We start from the raw sequence: 18,467 nt of genomic DNA on the forward strand, positions 1-18,467 counted from the left end.
TAACCTCCTGAAACCACATCCAGAACCCACTTGTCTTGGGTTATACAAGTCCAATTTAGGTGAAAGAGAAAGTTTTCCTCCGAGAGGGGCTTCCAGGCAAGAAGTTTCTGCAGCCCAACAGAGGGAGTCATTGAGTGTTTTCTATGAGCTTGCGACCTGTCCTCTCCTCCCCTAGGGGTTGGAAGCAGTCCACTGTCTTGGTCTATAAGAGGCTTGCGTTTGAGGCCTTCCTCGGGAGCGTCTGTACCTACCCCTCTGAGGCCTGTCAGAATTGGGAAAGGACCAATTTTTTGTAGGCCAATTCCTACTAAATCTGGGTGGCTGTACTTGTAAGAAATCTTTAACTGTTTGCATGGATTTTGCCTTGTCCTCCATCTTCTTTATCACCTCTTCAGCTTTAGATCCAAACAAAACATTATGCTTAACAGGAGCATCCAATAATTTAGCTTTTACTTGATCTGGCAAGTTTTGTTCCTTTAACCACGCATGCCTTCTAATGGCTGTGCCAGAGGCAGCAGCCCTACAAGAAGCCTCCAAGGCATCAAATCCACAGTGTAAACCAGGCTTCCCAACTTGTTCAGTGGCATGCATTAAGTAATGTAATTCCTTATCTGCACAGGCGGAAATGGAAGTCAACTTTTGTTTTAAAACAGACAGAAGAAATTGCTGGTATTTCAGCATATGAAACTGAGAGTTTAAAGCCCTAATAGATAAAGATCTGGAATCCTCAGTGGGAATGTTTTTTTTTAGCAGAAACGGCCTTAACCCCCTTAGGACCCTGAGAAATGGTTTCAGGATCAGCAGTAGGATTCTTGTATAAAAACTGGTGGGAATCAGGAACCCTATAATATCTGTCTGGCTTAACAGGAGCTGGAGAAAGTCAGGAGTAAAGTTAGCCTCCGAAAAAGCATCATCCAAAATATCCAAAATAGGAGGAATTGCCAGGGGTCTATGTTGGGGAAGAAGAAAATCCCTAAGTCTTTTCTTAGATTCAGAGTACTCCAATACTCCCCAGTGAAAATGTTCCCTCATTTCATGCAAAGTTTCCCCAAAAAAGAGAAATCCTCAGGGGGAGAAGCTGAAGGAATGGATTCCTCAGCATCAGAATTCTCATAAGGAGGGAAAGAATATTCCTGATCAGAAGAAACTGAAGAAACAGAAGCCTGATCAGGAGAGTCATAATACACTTCCTGCCTTGGCCTTTTATCTGGAGGGGGATGTGAACCCCTAATCATAGTAAGTCTTCAGCCATCTTGAGTAACTTTCTGAGACTGGGGTGCCGGATCAGAAGAGGCCTGGGCTGCAGTCTTTGATTTTGAAGGAGTCTTTGCCTTTGTCTTTGCCTTTATTAGAAGCAGAGTAGGCCTGAAAACCCCTTCGGAAGCCGGTACCTGCACAGCAGTTCCGGAACCATCCAAAGAAGCATTGTCCGAAGGTCCTGCAACAGAAATATTCAAAGGCCTAGTTGGCTCCTCGTGGGAGTCCGTTTCGAGCATCGGTTCCGAAATGGCTGACAGGGGCTGCAAAAGCACCTCACTGACAACGGCCGAACCTGAAGCTGGCTCTGCTTGTATGATATCATCTAATTTGGACCTCGGCGGCCTGTCTTTATCCTTGCGTCGTTTGTGAACTCCGGTAGCCGGAACCGTATCCAATGACATTTTGTAATTAAAACGCCTACCGAAGTAAAGAAATGCAAAATCGTAACTTCGTTTAATTGTATGTTGATTGAATCTAGCACAAAACTGACAACTAGCTACGTCGTGGTCAGGGTCTAAGCAAGGAATACAGTAAGAATGAAAATCCTTGAGGTATTTGCTTCCCACATGAAATACAATTATTAACTTTTTCTGACATCAGACTGGAGCAAGAAAAAAAAAAAAAAAGTTTCCCCAACGGGGTACTTAGCTTTGAGTAGAAGTAGTCTTCGGACTGAAGTAAGTTTTAGAAAAAATTGTCAGGAGTCAGCCGACCGGCACTTGCGAACCATCACCGCACGGCAAGAAAGACTAGAGAACACGGCGTCAGCTGTCAGCTTTGTACTCCTGGCACTCTGACGTCAAGGAGCATGGCTGAGCAGCCGACGCTGGACCCAGACTTTGGGATTCTGGCCGACCGAGGACTGCCTGCCGGCAGGGGAGAACCCTACAGTCATGACTGCAACAGTGAATACACTCCAACATCTACATTTATGGTAACTGTACTATGTTCTTCGTGTTTCAATGTTGCAGTCATTACATTTGGGTTGATTCCCAAAGCTAAGGAAAGGAGGAGGAAAGCCAGCTATTAAGCTCTGCAGGACTGCAGTAGCAAAACCAGCTCTGGATTTAGAAAAAATAAGCATATGGTTTGGTGAAGGTATGCACAGAGCTCCAGGAAGCAGCTTCTAGGATGTCCCTGGTAGGGACCCCTCTGAGAAAGGCTGTAGATGTAGATGCAGCCCTGGTGGAATGTGATCTTATCCCCTGTGGGGTGGGTTTTCCGTGGTGCTTATTAGAATAAATGAATGCAATGGGCTACCCCCATTTAGAAATGGTTTGCTTTGAAATGGCCTTCCCCTCTGCGCCACCAGCAAAGCCAACTAGCAGCTGTTCAGATTTTCTGAGAGGCTTAGTCCTGTCCAAATGAAATCTAAGTTGTCTGTGCACGTCCAAAAAGTGCAGAATTCATTCTCCTCGTTTTGTGGATTCAGGAAAAAGGTAGGCAAATGAATGAACACCCCGAGGGAAACCCTGTCTGCATGGAAGATAATGGAGGGCTCCACTGCCATGAGGGCCTGTAATTCAGACACTCTTCTAGCTGAAGTGCTGGCTAGAAGGAAGGCTGTTTTCCAAGAAAGGAATTTCAACTCTGCAGTTGTAGCTGGTTCAAATGGAGGGAGAGTGAGCTTTTCCCATACAAAGTTAAGGTCTCCGGCTTGAGTACGAGCTCGCCCGGGGGTTCTTAAATTTTTAGCCCCTCTGATGAATTCCTTTAACAGGGTGTGAGAGAAGAGGGGTGGTTCAGTATTGTAATGTGCTGAAATTGCAGAGGCACAAATTTTAATTGAGAAGGATAGGCCCTTGTGGAGCATTTCTGTTAAGTACTGAAGAATACGAGGTACCCGCAGTGGTGGTGCTGCGGTAGCATTGTCGCCTCACAGTAAGACGCTGTCCGGTTTGATTCTCAGCTAGAGCGTCTTCTGCGTGGAGACATGTATGAATGGGCGTACCTTTGCTGAAGGTTGTGCGTCAGGCCTGGCAAGCCGGTACATAAAAATCAACTGCCAATCATTAGTGGACCGGAGTTCCACTGTGGCGACCCCTAACTGGGAAAAGCCGAAAGACACACACACTGAAGAATATGAGGTAAGCTGGGCACCGTAGTGCCCATACCCTGGATTTGGCTCCAGGAACTGTATCTTTTCCACTTTTCAGCATAGGATTTTCTAGTACTAGATCTCTTTGCTTCCAGAATGACATCTGGCACCTGCTTACTGAGGGATGCTATTGGACAGCTCAAGGAATTAGCCAGGCTGCAAGGTTCAGGGTTTGAAGCTACTGGTGCAGAATCTGGCCCGCCTGCTGGGATAGCTGGGAAGGTGTCTGAGGTAGGTGCCACGGATCCAGCAGTATCATGCTGCACAAGACTGGGTACCAGTGCTGGCGAGGCCAGTCCAGTGCAATAAGTATTGTCCTTGGTTTGTCCTGTTCGATCTTTAGCAGAACCTTTGAGAGGAAAGGCAGAGGGGGAAAGGCATAAACTGAGAGCTTTCCAGGTAAAGGACAGGGCATCCACATTCCAAGCCTGACTGTGGGGAATCCTTGTACAGAATTTGTCCAATTGGTACTTCTGGGGGAGGCAAACTGGTCCATCTCTGGAGTCCCCTATTTGTTCCTCAAGGAGGTCGAATATTTTTGGTTCCAGTTTCCGTTCGCGTGGGTCCATGAGATTTCTGCTTAGGTCGTCTGCAAGTGAATGTAGCTTGCCTGGCAAGAATTGAGCTTGTAGGTACACTTGGTAGCTCAAGGCTGTGTTCCACAGAGCCACGGCTAGTCTGCAGACAGGATACGAGTGGGTTCCCCCTCTGCTTGTTTATGCACCACATAACTGTGTTGTCTGTCTATCAATAATTGCCCTGGAAGGATGTGATCTTTGAAGGCTGTCAGGGAATTCTGTACAGCTAACATTTCTTTTTGATTGATATGCAGGTGCATCTGACTCCAGTTTCACTTACCCTGAATGCACTGCCCTGCCAAGTGAGGCCCCATGCATAGTCTGATGTGTCTATTAGGGTTTGGGCAGCAGGGGGTAGACTGAAATTGAGCCCCTTGTGGTGGCAGGCCTCTACCCACCAAAGGAACTGTATTTATAAAAGGAAAGATAGGAATCATCGAACAGAATGTTGACACCATAGGCTTTTTAGGTACCATTGTAATTTCCTCATATGCAGTCTTGCATATGGAATAATTAGAATGCAAGAGGCCATGAACCCCAGGGCTTGCAAAATTTTCCTTGCAGATAGCAGAGGCTTTGTGGCCAGTAGTTTGAAGTAGGCTGTCAACATGGTTTCTCTGGCGTGAGGTAAGCCATCTGGGAAGTTGTGTTCAAGCTTGCTCCCAGGAATACAATTTGTTGGCAGGGTACTAGATGAGATTCCTTTTCGTTTATGGTGTACCCCAGTGAGGTTAGAAGTTTCTTTACAAATGCCAGATGTTTTAATAGCATGCCATGGCTTTCTGCCTGAATCAGACAATTGTCCAAGTATGGGTATATTTGAATATTTCTCTGCCTGCAAAATGCAATGGCTGGAGCTAGAATACCCAGGGCACAGTAGATAAGCCAAAGGGAAGTGCATGGAGCCTGCCCTGAAGCGTAGGCATTTCCTGCAAGATTCCCTTATTGGAATGTGCAGGTAAGCTTCCTTTAAGTCTAAGGTTGCCAACCAGGCATCTTTGCCTAGCATAGGAAAAAGAAGTTATGGCCTTACCATAACGTTCCATGTGGAGTGTTCATCTCGCCTTTGTTATTACACATGGGTTTGGAGCCGATCCTCGGCTCCGAGTCAGCCGCTTAGCAAAGCTCTGCATCGAGAAGAAGCTAGACACCAACCTATCTCCCACAATTCCCTCTGCCCTTACCTCAGATCTAGTTTGCAAAACAATACCAGATCCAGTAACAGGAATGTAAACATACATACATACATACATACATACCAGGACGAAGCTGAAAAACAGCAGCAACAGCAGAGAGAAATCAGTAGTGGGAGTGCCAAACCAGACCTCTCAACTGGACGTTCTTCCTGACCCGAGGGTGGGAATGTAAGAACAAAGGCGAGATGAACACTCCACATGGAACGTTATGGTAAGGACATAACTTCTTTATGTGAGAGTGTTCAATCTCGCCGTTTGTTCTTACACATGGGTAGCGTCCCTAGCTCCGTAACCCTGAGAGACTCACGGAAGAACGTTCCTGAGCACAGTGGAACCAAAGGTTGCCCTGTCCCTGGAAATCCTATCCACTTTGTAATGAACGTATGTGGTTTAGACCAAGTGGCGGCCGCACAAATAGTATCTAAAGGTAGGTGGGCCGCATGAGCCAGAGATATAGAGACTGATATAGTAGAATGTCCTTTCGGTTTGGTGGGCAAACTCTGCTCAGTAGCAGAATAAACAAAAGTAATACAATCAGATAGCCATTTGGAGAGAGTATGCTTTGTCACTGCCATGCCCTTTCTGTTGTCCGCAAAGGCTACAAAAAGAGTTGGTCTGCTTTTCTGTGATCCTTCGTTCTATCTAGATAGAATCTGAGTTGACTATGAACATCCAACTTGTGTAACATATATTCCATTTTATTGGAATGGTTTTTGAAAAATGTGGGGAGTTCAATGGACTGATTAATGTTGTTGACTGAACAAACCTTGGGAAGAAAGGACGGGTTGGTGCGTAAGGATACCCTAACCTGGTGAAAAATTAAATATGGGTGCTTAATGGAAAGAGCTTGAAGTTCTGACACTCGTCTGGCTGAAGTGATAGCTACTAGAAAGAGAGTTTTCCATGACAAGAACTTTAAGGAACAGGAAGAGGCTGGTTCAAAAGGTGGTAGCATTAGTTGGGATAAAAGGAGGTTTATATTCCACGGAGCTGTAGGGAGCCTGACTGGTGGTCTAATATGAAAGGATCCTTTTAGAAAAGCCTTACAAAGCCTATGAGTCATAATAGGAGCTCCATTCTCTCCTACATGAAAGTTTGAAATAGCAGCCAATTGAACCCTCAAGGTGGCAGGAGAAGCTCCTTGGTGAAATAGTGTGGATAGAAACTCTAAAACGTTGTTTAGTGGGGCTATTAAAGGATCTACATGTTGTGCAGTTGCCCAGTATACAAAGCGCTTCCACTTACTAGTGTAAATTTTTGTAGTGGAAGCTTTATGAGAGGCTACTAGAATGTTCTGAACCGCAGGAGAAAGAAGATCAGACCTGGCTAAGAAGGGAAGCGGAGCAGCCAAGCTGCTAGTCTGAGGGACAGGAGCGATGGGTGGGGAGCCCCTGACGAATGGGTCAGTAGATCTGGCTCTGGGTCCAGGATCCATGGTTCCCGTATTTGGTGTGCTTGAAGAAAGGGAAACCAAATTTGACGAGGCCAGAATGGGGCAATGAGAATTACAGTCCTTTCCAGATCCTTGGCTTCCTGGAGAAATCTCGGTATCAGAGGTATAGGGGGAAAGGCGTACAGGAGACCCGGGGGCCAATCGTGAATCAGAGCGTCCCTGGGGACTTCCCCTGGCGGAGGTAATAGGGCGAAGTAGCTTCTGCATTTGGCGTTCATTGGAAACGCAAACAGATTGCAGCAAGGTTGGCCCCACTTGCGGAATATCATGTCCGCTATTGTCTGTTTGAGGGACCACTCGTGAGGTAACAGGATTGCTCTGCTCAACCTGTCCGCTATGACGTTTGATAACCCCGGGATGTGCGTTGCTATCAGAAAGCAAACCGTGGACTCTGTCCATTGCCAAATTCTCATGGCCTCTCTGCATAACTGGTAAGATTTGGTTCCCCCTTGCTTGTTTATGTACCAGACTACGGACATGTTGTCCGTTTGAACTGCAATGGTCCCTAGAGGTAGAAGGGGAGAAAAGTGTTGCAATGCTAGAAACACTGCCCTCATCTCCAGAACATTGATGTGCAGGTTGTACTCTAGATTGGTCCATTCGCCTTGGACCGTCTGTCCCTGAAAGATGCCCCCCACCCTATCAGGGAAGCGTCCGTGGTCACTGTAGCTGTTGGAGTAGGTAGCACAAACGGCCGGCCGCCAATGAGATTGCAATTCTGTAGCCACCAAGACAGGTGTGTCTTGCAGGTGTTTGTGATGTGAATTTCATGTGTCAGTGGTAACTGTTGGAATGACCATTGTGCGAACAGCAGCCATTGAAGAACTCTCATGTGCAGCCTTCCCAAGGGTATTGCAATGAGGGAAGCCGACATGAGTCCCAAGACTTTTAGAACCAGTTTGGCCGGGGATTTCCTGGACGACAGGAGAACTATGTGATTTTGTAGAGAAGCTATTCTTTCTGGAGGAAGTCTTAGAAGCAAGCAACGGGTATCCAAATCTGCTCCTATGAATGAGATATGCTGTGACAGCTGTAATGCAGATTTTTCGAAATTTATGGAAATTCCGAGTTGAACACAAAGGTAGAGTGTGTAATCCCTGGCCTGTATCAGTCGACGCTCGGTGCTGGCAGTAAGGAGCCAGTCGTCCAGATACGGAAACACCCAGAATCCTAGGCGTCTCAAGTGAGACGCTACCACTGCCATGCATTTGGTGAAAACCCTGGGGGCTGAGGTTAGACCAAAGGGCAGGGCCCGAAACTGATGGTGACTGGCTCCCAGCCTGAAGTGCAAGTGATCCCTGGACGCTCTGGCCATTTTGATGTGGTAGTATGCGTCCTTGAGATCTATTGAGCACATCCAGTCGTCCTTCTGTAAAAATGGAAGGCACGATTGAAGCGTGACCATCCAGAACTTTTCTTTCTTGACAAAGGTATTTAGATTGCTTAGGTCCAGAATTGGCCTCCAGTCCCCTGTCTTTTTAGGAACTAAGAACCTTGAGTAAGTTCCGAATCCTCTTTGGTCCGCCGGGACTGGTTGGATGACTCTTTTCTAGCAGCTTTGAAATTTCTATAGCTGCAGGTTCTCGCAGATGGGGTGGTACATCTGGGAATCTTTTCTGCGGTAACGGGGGAAATAGAAATGGAACTTTGTAACCTCTGGTAATAATGCTTTTTACCCATCTGTCTGAGGTAAGATTTTGCCAGGTCTGAGGGTATAAAGCTAAGCGACCCCCGACTGCCTCCAGAGCAGGACAGTCGGGCCTCCTTTCAGGAGTGCTGGAAAGGCTTCCCGGGGACCGTATCCCTGTCACCTTGGTTCTGCGGACCCCCTCTGCCACCAGGGCGACGTCTTCCACTTCTGCCCCCCCCCCTGCCTCTGGAGGGGGAATCACCCTGTGTGCTTGGGAAAGAACCCTGGGGTTTACGAAACCACATTTTTCCACCTCGTTGCCCTTTGGGGTACGGTCTGGATGGGGTGTAAAAACGGACTCAGACAGCAGACAGAGTCTTTCCCTCTTGCTCACACCGGGTAAGGGTCTCCTTTACTTTGGGGCCAAAGAGAGTGGCACCATCAAATGGGGCGTTAGTAAAGGAAGACTTGAAGGCTTCCGCAAAGGAGCATAAGCGCATCCAAGATTGCCTACAAAGAGCAATCGCTGAAGCCGCAGCCCTACTCGACCCTTCGGCTGCATACGAGATGAGCCTCATGGACGAGTTCACAATTGATGTAAGGGTATTGAGCTGTGCTGTAACCTTTTCCGCGACAGCAGCATCTGTAGTACCCTGGAGGGTATCTCCCAACTCTTTGACTAGATCCCTCTGTAAACGTGTGAAATGTGTCAAATAGTTCAGCGATCACATGGAAAAAGTCGCTGAACTAAAAATGCACTTCCCATACCTGTCCATGGTCCTAGAATCCCTGTTAGGCGGATGGACAGATGAGGAAGATTCAGACATCTCCTTTTTAGTGGCAGCTGCCACCACCATAGCGTCCACTGGAACTCCCTTTGTGAGGTATGCCTTATCCTGAGGGGCCGTAATATACTTATTAGGCTTTCTGGGACTGGCTCCACTGTGTCAGGTTTCTCCCACACCCTTCGAGCAATCAAATCCATCAACTCATTGAAGGGCGGAGTGACCCAGGAGGAAGAAGGGCGAGCACAGAATGCCTTCAGCAAGACCGACTCATCCTCAGAAGAGGGTAGGGCTTGCCAATCACCTCTCTGTTTTAGGATCTCCAGGATGTCAGAAAAAGAGACATCCTCAGAGGGTGATTTTGGGGACCCTTCTGACTCATCCAAGTCAGCGTCCGATGTTAAGGACTCTTGTGGAGAATCCAAGTGCCTCCTCTTACACAATCTTTTCCTCAGGACTTCCTCGGGGGGGGGGGACATCCGATGAAGCCTCCGAGGAAGAGGGGGCTCCCTCTGGGAGCGGCTGAGACACTGGTGCTCGACGCTTTTGAGTAGCCGTAGGTGCAGAAGAGGATAACTGGCCTTTATGGGAGGGAGACGCTGTTTCTGCTGAGGTAGTTGTCTGGGAAGACAATACCTTCCTCATAAGATCGAAGGCCCCCGGACCCCGAGCCGAGGAATCCCCCGGTTCCGAAGAACGTGGAGGAATCTCCGACGCAGAAGCCAAGGGCACCGATCCCGAGGACGGAGCAGAGGTGATCCGTGCCAAGGCACCGAGAGGGAGAGAGTCTGCACCGAAATATCGGTTCGCCTCTCAGTCCCGGAACCAAGTATAGATAGTCGGCTCCACGAGTCCGAGAGAGGTTCCGACGGAGTCGAGGTAAACGGTGCCGACCGAGAAAGGGACTGTTCCGGCACCAAGGGCTCTACAATCAACAAATCAGCGTCTCCCAGTTCCGAGGGCTGAACAGGTCTCGGAGGAGGATCAGATGGAGACAAGGGAAGGCCTTCGAGTCTCGACACCAACTGAGAGGAGACTGCAATAAGTTTGGACAGGGCCGTGTTCACCATCAGCTTCTGCAACACACGGTCTACATCTGTGTCGGAGAAGGGCCTGGAAGACCGCGTCTAAGAAATCGAAGACGGTGCCGACCTCAAAAGAGCCGGAGGTGGCAGTTCTGCCACCGGTTCCAAGACTCAAGGCTCGGTGACAGACACTAGTTCGATACTCTGCCCCGAAGTCTGTGGAACCGGTGAACGAACTTTAAAAGAAGAACTTGGAGCCGATGACGTAGGCTCCGAAGTCTTCGATTCCTTCGAAGATTTAGAGGTCTGGTCTGACTTATCTAAAGCCTCTTGAAAGGCAGGCTTCAGAAGACCCCTGTCCATGAGCTTCCTGCGCCTATCTGTCATGACCCTTAAACTAAAGGAGTGACATATGGAGCAGTCCTCCTGAAGATGGAGAGGGCCAAGACAGTAGACACAGGAGCTATGGTTGTCTGTGACAGACATCTTCTGTCCGCACTGACATCTCTTGAAACCTGACTTAACCTTGTCAGACATGTCAAAAAGGTCACAAAAACTAGTGAAATAACACCAATATATTTAATCTTAGCCAAAGGCCAAGAAATAATGTTATGAAGAAATGAATGTAGTCAAATCTGAAAATTAGTGAGTGGGGTAGGCCCTAGGATCCTAACTTTAAACCTAAACTGTTTTAAAACACTAAAGATTTAGTCAATCGGAACCGAAGACCCAAACACACAACACACACCAATAAGTGTCACAATCCAATAACTTTAGATCAAAAAATTTTGAAGAAAAAAGATAAATCTCATCTGAAGTTGGCTCAGAGCTCTTCAAACGATGTGATCAGATGCAGCGGCAAACTAGATCTGATCTGAGGTAAGGTCAGAGGGAATTGTGGGAGATAGGTTGGTCTTTCTTCTCGATGCAGAGCTTTGCTACACGGCCGACTCTGAGCCGAGGATCGGCTCAGAACCCATGTGCAAGAACAAACTGCGAGATTGAACACTCACATGCAGCTGTTAGCATTTTGAATTTTGGGATTACCAAAAAAGGGGTTTAGAATAGAGAGATCCAGGATAGGACGCAAGAAGCTGTGTTTTCAGGGTACCAGGAAAAGTCTCGAGTAAAAACCTTGTCCCCTTTCTTTTGCTAGGACAGGTTGAATAGCCCTGATACTTAGAGAAGAGAGAACCTGCTGTTGAGCCTCTACCCACTGATTTGGGGCTAGGTCTGGCAAACCGTTTGAGGTTGGTAGGGTGTGGAAGTGGAATATGTATCCTTGGAAAAATATATTTAAAAACCCATTTGTCCTGGGTAATGAGTTCCCAGTTTTTTGCATGCGGGGCGAGCTTTCCTCCAAAGGGAGCAGGCAGATGAGCAGGGCTTGGAAGGGTTAAGGTTAAGTCATTGTGACATTTTTCCGTAGGGAGGTGTCTTACTACTACCTGCTTTGGAAGTGGGAGCCCCCCCACTGCTTAGGCCTGTGTGCATCCTCAGACTGTGACCTAGGTGGTCTGCCATTCCTGGGTTTGGACTGAGAAGGCCTGGAAGAGACTGGAAAGGACCAATTCTTTGAAGGCCAATACCTACTAAATCTTGGAGGCTGTACTTGCAGGAAATCTAACAGTTTGCATAGACTTAGCTTTTTCCTCCATCTTTGAGGACTTCTTCAACTTTGTTACCAAACAGGCGATCTTGGTTTAAGGGAGCATCCAGTAATTTAGCTTCAACATGATCTGGCAAGTTTTGCTCTTTAAGCCAAGCATGCCTTCTAAGTACAGACTCAGTGACAGCAGCCGTGCACAATGCTTCTAGAGAGTCAAAACCACATTGCAAAGTATGTTTACCAACTTGTTCAGGAGAATGCATTACATCTTGTAATTCTTTACGTTCAGCAGAGTCTGGAATCAACATAATTTTCTGTTTAAGCAGTCCCATAATATGCTGCTGATATTTTAACATATGAAACTGGCAACGTAAGGCCCTAATGGCCAAATTAGCAGAAGTGTATACCTCCTTACCCCATCTGTCCAAGGCCTTAGAATCTCTATCAGAGGGGGTAGGAGTTTTGACAGTAGTAGCCTTAATGTCCTTTGGTCCTTGGGGAAATGGTCTCTGGATCCACAGTAGGATTCTTGAAGAGGAACTTGAGAGAGTCAGGTACTCTGTAATACCAATCAGGCTTTCTCAGAGCTGGAGGCAAAGTATCTGGGGACAGGCTAGATTCCAGGAAGGCATAATCTACAATGTCCAGAACGGGAGGGATAGCTAAAGGCCTGTGCTGAGGGAGGAGTAAGAATTCCCCAAGCCTCTTTTTAGAGTCCGAGTAATCCTAGCTTTCCCAGCGGAAATGCTCCCCAAGAGTGTGCAAAGGTTTCACCAAAAGAAATCTGGAGGAAAAGCAGAGCTAATGGAGTCCTCTGCATCAGAATCCTCATAGGTAAATAAGGGCAAATCCTAGTAAATCAGAAGAAAGACTTCAGAATCCTGATCAGAAAAATCAGAAGGAAAATCAGTTCTAGGTCTCTTAGGAGGGGGAAGGCTGGCTTCCCCTAATTAAAGTAATAAGGTCTTCAGCCATTCTAAGCTTTTGTTTTTTAGGCATATGGGCCTGACCATGCTGTTTGGACGTCCGTTTCCTAGGCGTGTGTTTCCTAGGCGTGTGTCAAGTTCTAGGCCTGGATGAAGATGGCGTCAGTTTAAAATGAAATCTGTAGGCCTGAATACACCCTCAGAAGCCGGTGCCTGCACAGCGGCTTCGGACCCATCCAAGGTAGAGACATCCGCAGGTTCCATAGTCTAAGAAGCATCTCGCGGCATACCGGAGTATGAATGGGTCTCAGTAGAGGCCTGCGAATCTGAAGTAGTAGGTATCAGGGGCTGCGAAAGCACCAGAGTACCGGTGGACTGGCGACTAGCGTATCGGAAGCGTAGTCTGCAGTTTTGGACCTATGCGGTCTGCCTGTCGTTATCCTTATGTTTTTTCGGAATATCTGTAGTCTGATGGCTTACCAAAGCCATACCAAAATAATTTCTGCGAAAATAAACCAACAAACAGTTTGGGGATTGAATAAGGCACAAAACCGACATCGAGGGACATCGCGGTCTGGGCCTAAGCAAGGAATGCAGTACAAATGAAAATCTTTGAGGTATTTGCTTTCCACAGGTAAGACAATTAACTTTTACTGACATCGGTTAAGAGCAAGAAAAAAGATCCCCAATGGGGTACTTAGCTTTTTTCGAAGATTTCGGTTCTGAAACTCGAAAAACAAAAATTTCAGGAGTCAGCCGACTGGCACTTGCGAACTGCTTCAGCTTCGGGCACCGCACAGCAAGAAAGACTGATGTAATGGCATCTGCTGCAGGTTTTATACCCCTGATGACCTGAAGTCATGGAAGAGAAGAGACACCATCCTACGCAGGAATCCAAGCCTCTGGTATTCAGGCTGGCTGAGGGCTACCTGCAGGCAGATAATCCAAATGTAATGACTGCAACAGTGAAACATGAAGATAATCTGTACAGCTACAGACAATGCCCTATCCCCCAAGTAGTGTTAAATCAGAGAGACCAAGGAAAAAAATGAGTGGTCTGAGGAACCAAGAGTGGACCCAACAGTCTCACCCATCAGTGACTGAGGGGCAAACGGAGCCAGTCCAACACAGACTTAATGGCTAATTTGTACATGCGAAGACAAAAAAAAAACTGCTTCATAGGTGGAGCTTGGAGTTAGAGTTGTCAAACTATCAAAAGGAGGTCCAACAAAGAAAACCCACCGACAGTCTGTATAAACATACCCTATAACAAAAAAGTAAATAGAAACGTTTTACACAATTGTTCAGACACATTTATATCGAACATTCCTGAAAGAAATGTTCATTTCAGGCCCTCACTTCATCAAACCACTACACATTTTTACAGAAGATATTTTCCTCAGAAAAATAATTTTACTGAAAGGTATTCACCAGCTGACAATAGGGCAGTGACTGCAGCAGGCTGGTTACTTACAAAATAAACCAGAGTTGGACTGCATTCCTTCTAGTCTCCTTGGTAGAGTGGGTGGGGGTTAGTGGTGCATACATTCTACAAAAGTTAGGAGAGAGAGAAAAAAAAAAAAAAAAAAAAACCACAACAAACACACAAAGGAATGGAAGGTGGCCACATCAAGATTCTCTGGGAAATTAAATTCAGATTCCAAATGCTTTGACTTACCGGTACACATCTTAGATTTCTCTGGAGAGCAGGTATGATTAAGAACATTCAGCCTTTTCAAAGGACACACAAAAATGAAAGAGCAGGGAACCAAGGACTGGAATACCAAATGGGTATAGTGCAAGAGGAGAGAAAAAATGAAGGACAGAGAAAGTTCTCCTATATGATTAGGAAACAGAGGATGCAAGAACCTAAACTGATTGCACCGAATAGGTTAGTACTTAAAAGACCAGCTCAGAGAAATGCTGATCTGTAAAACACAATGCCAAATAAAATTGAAATTTTATGTACAAACATTAAAAAAAGCTGAGAACAGCATCAGAAGAGACATCGAACAGAAAATTCTGGAAAGGTAGGCAGACCCAACAATGCCACCAGTTTTATTGGTACTGGGGAAAATAGCACCAAGAAGGAATAAAGAAGATTTGGGACCCCTGGTGCCTGAAAACAGGAGGGGGGGGGGGGTCACTGATCCACATTGGTTGGCAAACTTCTAGAGCGTAGTTGTGATAAAGTCATAGGCAATTGCAAAATCAGTTTGGAACTGATGAAGAACAGAGGAAACAGGCCAAGAAAAGGTACGGGAGGGGGGTCTGGAACCCCAGGAGAGACAGAGGCAGTAGACTCAATTATCAAAATGTAGCAGGGAGCTGGCCAACTTAACTTTGAGACTTCCCACATTTTTTCTAACCATTTTAAGATATGCATGCTCAAAGTTAGAACGTGGCCATCACTAACCCAACAGTTGAAACTTACCTGGATAGCTTGAGGAATCTCACAGCACAAACTAGGTTATCTTAAACTTTTCTTAGAAGAACTAAGATGCTATACAACATTAACAGAAATGGAAGGATAGTGATGCTCTTTGGGAAGGGCTGAGGATTTCTTATCCTCAAGAAACCACCAAGGCTTTCACACAAAACAGGACAATTGTGGTTGTCATGCTAAGGACCGAAAACTAAGCACCCAATATGCTGCACTAGCAGGCAATAGAGCGCGCCACATACACACTTTACAAAAGTGGCAAAGATATCTCTAACAAAAAAAAACACAACGGGGGTTGGCTCAAGACCCTGCTGAAAAAAAACAGAAAAATATTCTTCCAACAGGGAGGTAAGCAGGTGAATTTAAGGTAGAGAAATGATAAATAAAAAGACGGCACTTGTAAGATCAAAACATTTCAAATGCAGTCCATCCATCCGCAAACCATTTTTTCTCCCATTTTTGAACATGGGGGTCAGGGTGTCACTTCACCTGTGACAATCTAAAGCCAAGTTTTACACCTCCGGGTTGGCAAGCTCTGCCACTATCGTCCCTCCACACTACACACACGCATGTACACTCGCCCCTATAAATCAATAGAGTTTCCAAATCCACCTACAGCATATCTCTGGAATGTGGAAGGAAAACAGAGCACCAGGAGGAAACCCACACAAACACAGGGAGGACATGGGTACCCCCCAAAAAAATAACCAGGGTACCTCTTGCTTCAAATTCAGTATTAAAAAAAGATATCTAAGCAGCATGGAGAAATTTCCTTTCTGAACTATTTTTCATGGCAGGACACTAATGGAGAGCAAGAGATGCACACTGTTTTTGATAAGACTATGGGCACTTTGGTGGCTTAAGAAATTATCTGCTGAGTGATCTCAAAAGTTTGCATCAAAGTCCTACAAATTCCCAAAGATGGACCTCTCTCATCAGATCCATGGTGATAGAACCTTGGAAATTTCTTTGTACATTTAAATTCAAGTTTGGCAATATGCTAGTCAGTGCTCTAGATGCCCTATTCTTATATCTGCAAATTACACCCGACGAGATGAGGGAAGCAAACAAGATAAAGTCCATGTTCAAAGACAAAAAAAAAAAATACTATATTGTGTGTGGAAATAAATTATGTACTTTAAGAAAGTGCTTCTCAGATGAAAAGTTTAAAAGTTTATTGCTATGTATGAGACATATCTCAGCACCCGTATGGGGTAGAACAAACTTGAAAAAATATTGTGCGATTCATAATGGAGACACCTACCGTTTCAGGCCTATGGTTCTCTACCCCAGGAACCTTATTAATTGGTTTACTCTGCTTGGTTGGAAGTCCTCTGGTATTACGAGAAACTGGCATTTCTCACCTTTGTGTTACTCTCCAGGAGATGAGACCAAATATTCAGAAAAGCTGCAATTGTGGACAGAAATAAGCAAAAGTTAACTAATTACGTAGGTAAAAATCTGTATTTTTTGCCACTGCATACATTTACCAATAGTGTTCTGTCAGAAGAAAAAAAATCAAGCGAGTCACATCCGCCTCAGGTGATGAAAAACTTCTTTATTTGCAGCTAACCAGATTACAGCAGCATGTTGGCCAAGATGATCTCAATCTGATCAGCTTGTTTACGGACATCAACTTTTATACTTTCTTGTCACTAGCCAAAATAGCTTTTGTTACATTTCTAACAGTTGACAGTTGGCTATGAAAAACATCTAGGATCACAAATTACCTCAGAAAAGAATGCTTTACCAAAAAACCAGTTAGTACAGAATGTTCAAAAAGGTACAGAATACTTCAACAGTGGTAGCTGGAATTTTCCACAGCCTGCCTCAGTAAATTAACTCTTATTCAGAAGTATAGAAAACAGATGTTATTCAAGTTCATAAGCAAACTACATCTATCATAGGTAAAGCCCATCTTTAATAAACATGGTTCAATGACCTTTTCTTAACAACACTTCAGCAAACAGCATATTCATTTTGCTAGATGGGAGAAAGAGACAAGTAACAGTATGCTTTAAAACTGTTTCCCTTAACATTTCCCCCCTCAAAACACTTTATTTCAGCAATATATGGTAAAAACTTAGTTTTTCTTTGCATACATTACTTCATAGGAAAGACAAACTCCAAAAAAACATCTTTAAAAGTCACATTTCAATGTATTCACTTTCACCAGTCTGTTGCAACTGCTGGTACATCGTTTTCGTAACAGCAGTATCAACCAGTCTTTGTAGAAGACCTCTGACACAGGGTATACAAAAGCAACCACATACCACCACAATAGCCACAGCGACTCCGACGGACACCAGGAAACTGCTGATGAGATGACTCCATTTTCCAAACCACGCTTGTAGAAAGTCTGTGAAGGGATTATTTACCCCAGAGTTCTCTGCCAATTCTTCGGATAACATCTCCAAACCTTTCAAAGCTCGAGTGATGCTCCCATCATGGGCAGTGTTATTCGGAATATATGTACAACAGAAAGTCCCAAACATCCTGCAAACTCCTCCTTTGGCCAGGAGTATATCCAACGCAATTCGATTCTGCCATGCCACCTGCGAAGTGGCCTCCAGTTGTTCAGCAATACCTTTTAAATGCATCTTTGGCATAGTTCACAAAACGCTGCTGGTTATAGTAAATGTAGTTGATCCAGTCCACATTCATAATGGGTTGAATCCAGACAAAGATGGATGCAAAACCAGCCGCTATTTGGTTTATTGCTTTGTATTCATCAGGCACGCCTCTTGGTACGCCAATGCTATCAATGTAGACACCATCGAAGGATTGCTTCGGTGCCTCTCTTTTTCTTTTATTCAACCACTTCTGCTTTATTTCAGGTTCTCTTACGAAATTGCTTGCTGGAACTGGGAAAAGGTAGAATGGCAGAATTAACTTTACAAGTGCACAAGTTCCCTTCCAGGGAATCGTAAGCCTTCATCTGAGTTGGTTGTCTCCACATAACCACCAAACGTCTGCTAAACTATGAGTTTTGTTCTCCAGAAATGGATTTTCATTGCCATTCACAGTAACATTGCAATAGTTCTGTCCCATATTGCCATAATTCTTTCCTGTGCCACCTCTGGAAATGCACATATACGAACCTGGATAGGAAATAGCTGTAGGCGGTTTCTCAACTTTGCTTATGACTGGAAAACGCTGAGTTTCATTTTTGCATTTATCTTCAGTTTTGTTGAAGAATAATTTTAACAGATGTCAGATTACCTTCCGCTTGCATCAATGGGACTGTCGCTAGTTGCCGTTTACCTTCAGCACAAGAAACAGTTCTCACGATGTACTTCTCGGGTACTATACCTAACCCAAGATAACCATTCATTATGGTGTACGAATCCAGTCTCGAGTAACAATTGTTCTTCTGTGAAGGCAAAATCTGCTTTACTTGTAGCATTTTTAAGGCTTTGTACTTTAAGTTGGAGAGTCCCCAAAGGGTCAGTTCCACTTGGAAG

At 45.3% G+C, this 18,467-nt stretch overlaps 1 protein-coding gene across 3 annotated transcripts in view; it reads right to left on the reverse strand.

Moving 5' to 3' along the window:
* CCNB3 (cyclin B3) overlaps window positions 1-18,467 on the reverse strand; it is a 1,510,800-nt gene that overhangs the window by 1,336,207 nt on the left and 156,126 nt on the right. For all 3 annotated transcript variants that reach the window (XM_044057491.1, XM_044057492.1, XM_044057490.1), the window contains exon 2: window positions 16,268-16,411. In XM_044057491.1, coding sequence (XP_043913426.1) covers window positions 16,268-16,360 — 93 coding nt within the window. In that variant the 5' untranslated portion in view covers window positions 16,361-16,411. The remainder of the gene's footprint in view (window positions 1-16,267; window positions 16,412-18,467) is intronic.

Source organism: Protopterus annectens, chromosome 15.part0 (assembly GCF_019279795.1).
Source record: "Protopterus annectens isolate FY-2018-M chromosome 15.part0, PAN1.0, whole genome shotgun sequence".
NCBI classification, from domain to species: Eukaryota; Metazoa; Chordata; order Ceratodontiformes; family Protopteridae; genus Protopterus; species Protopterus annectens.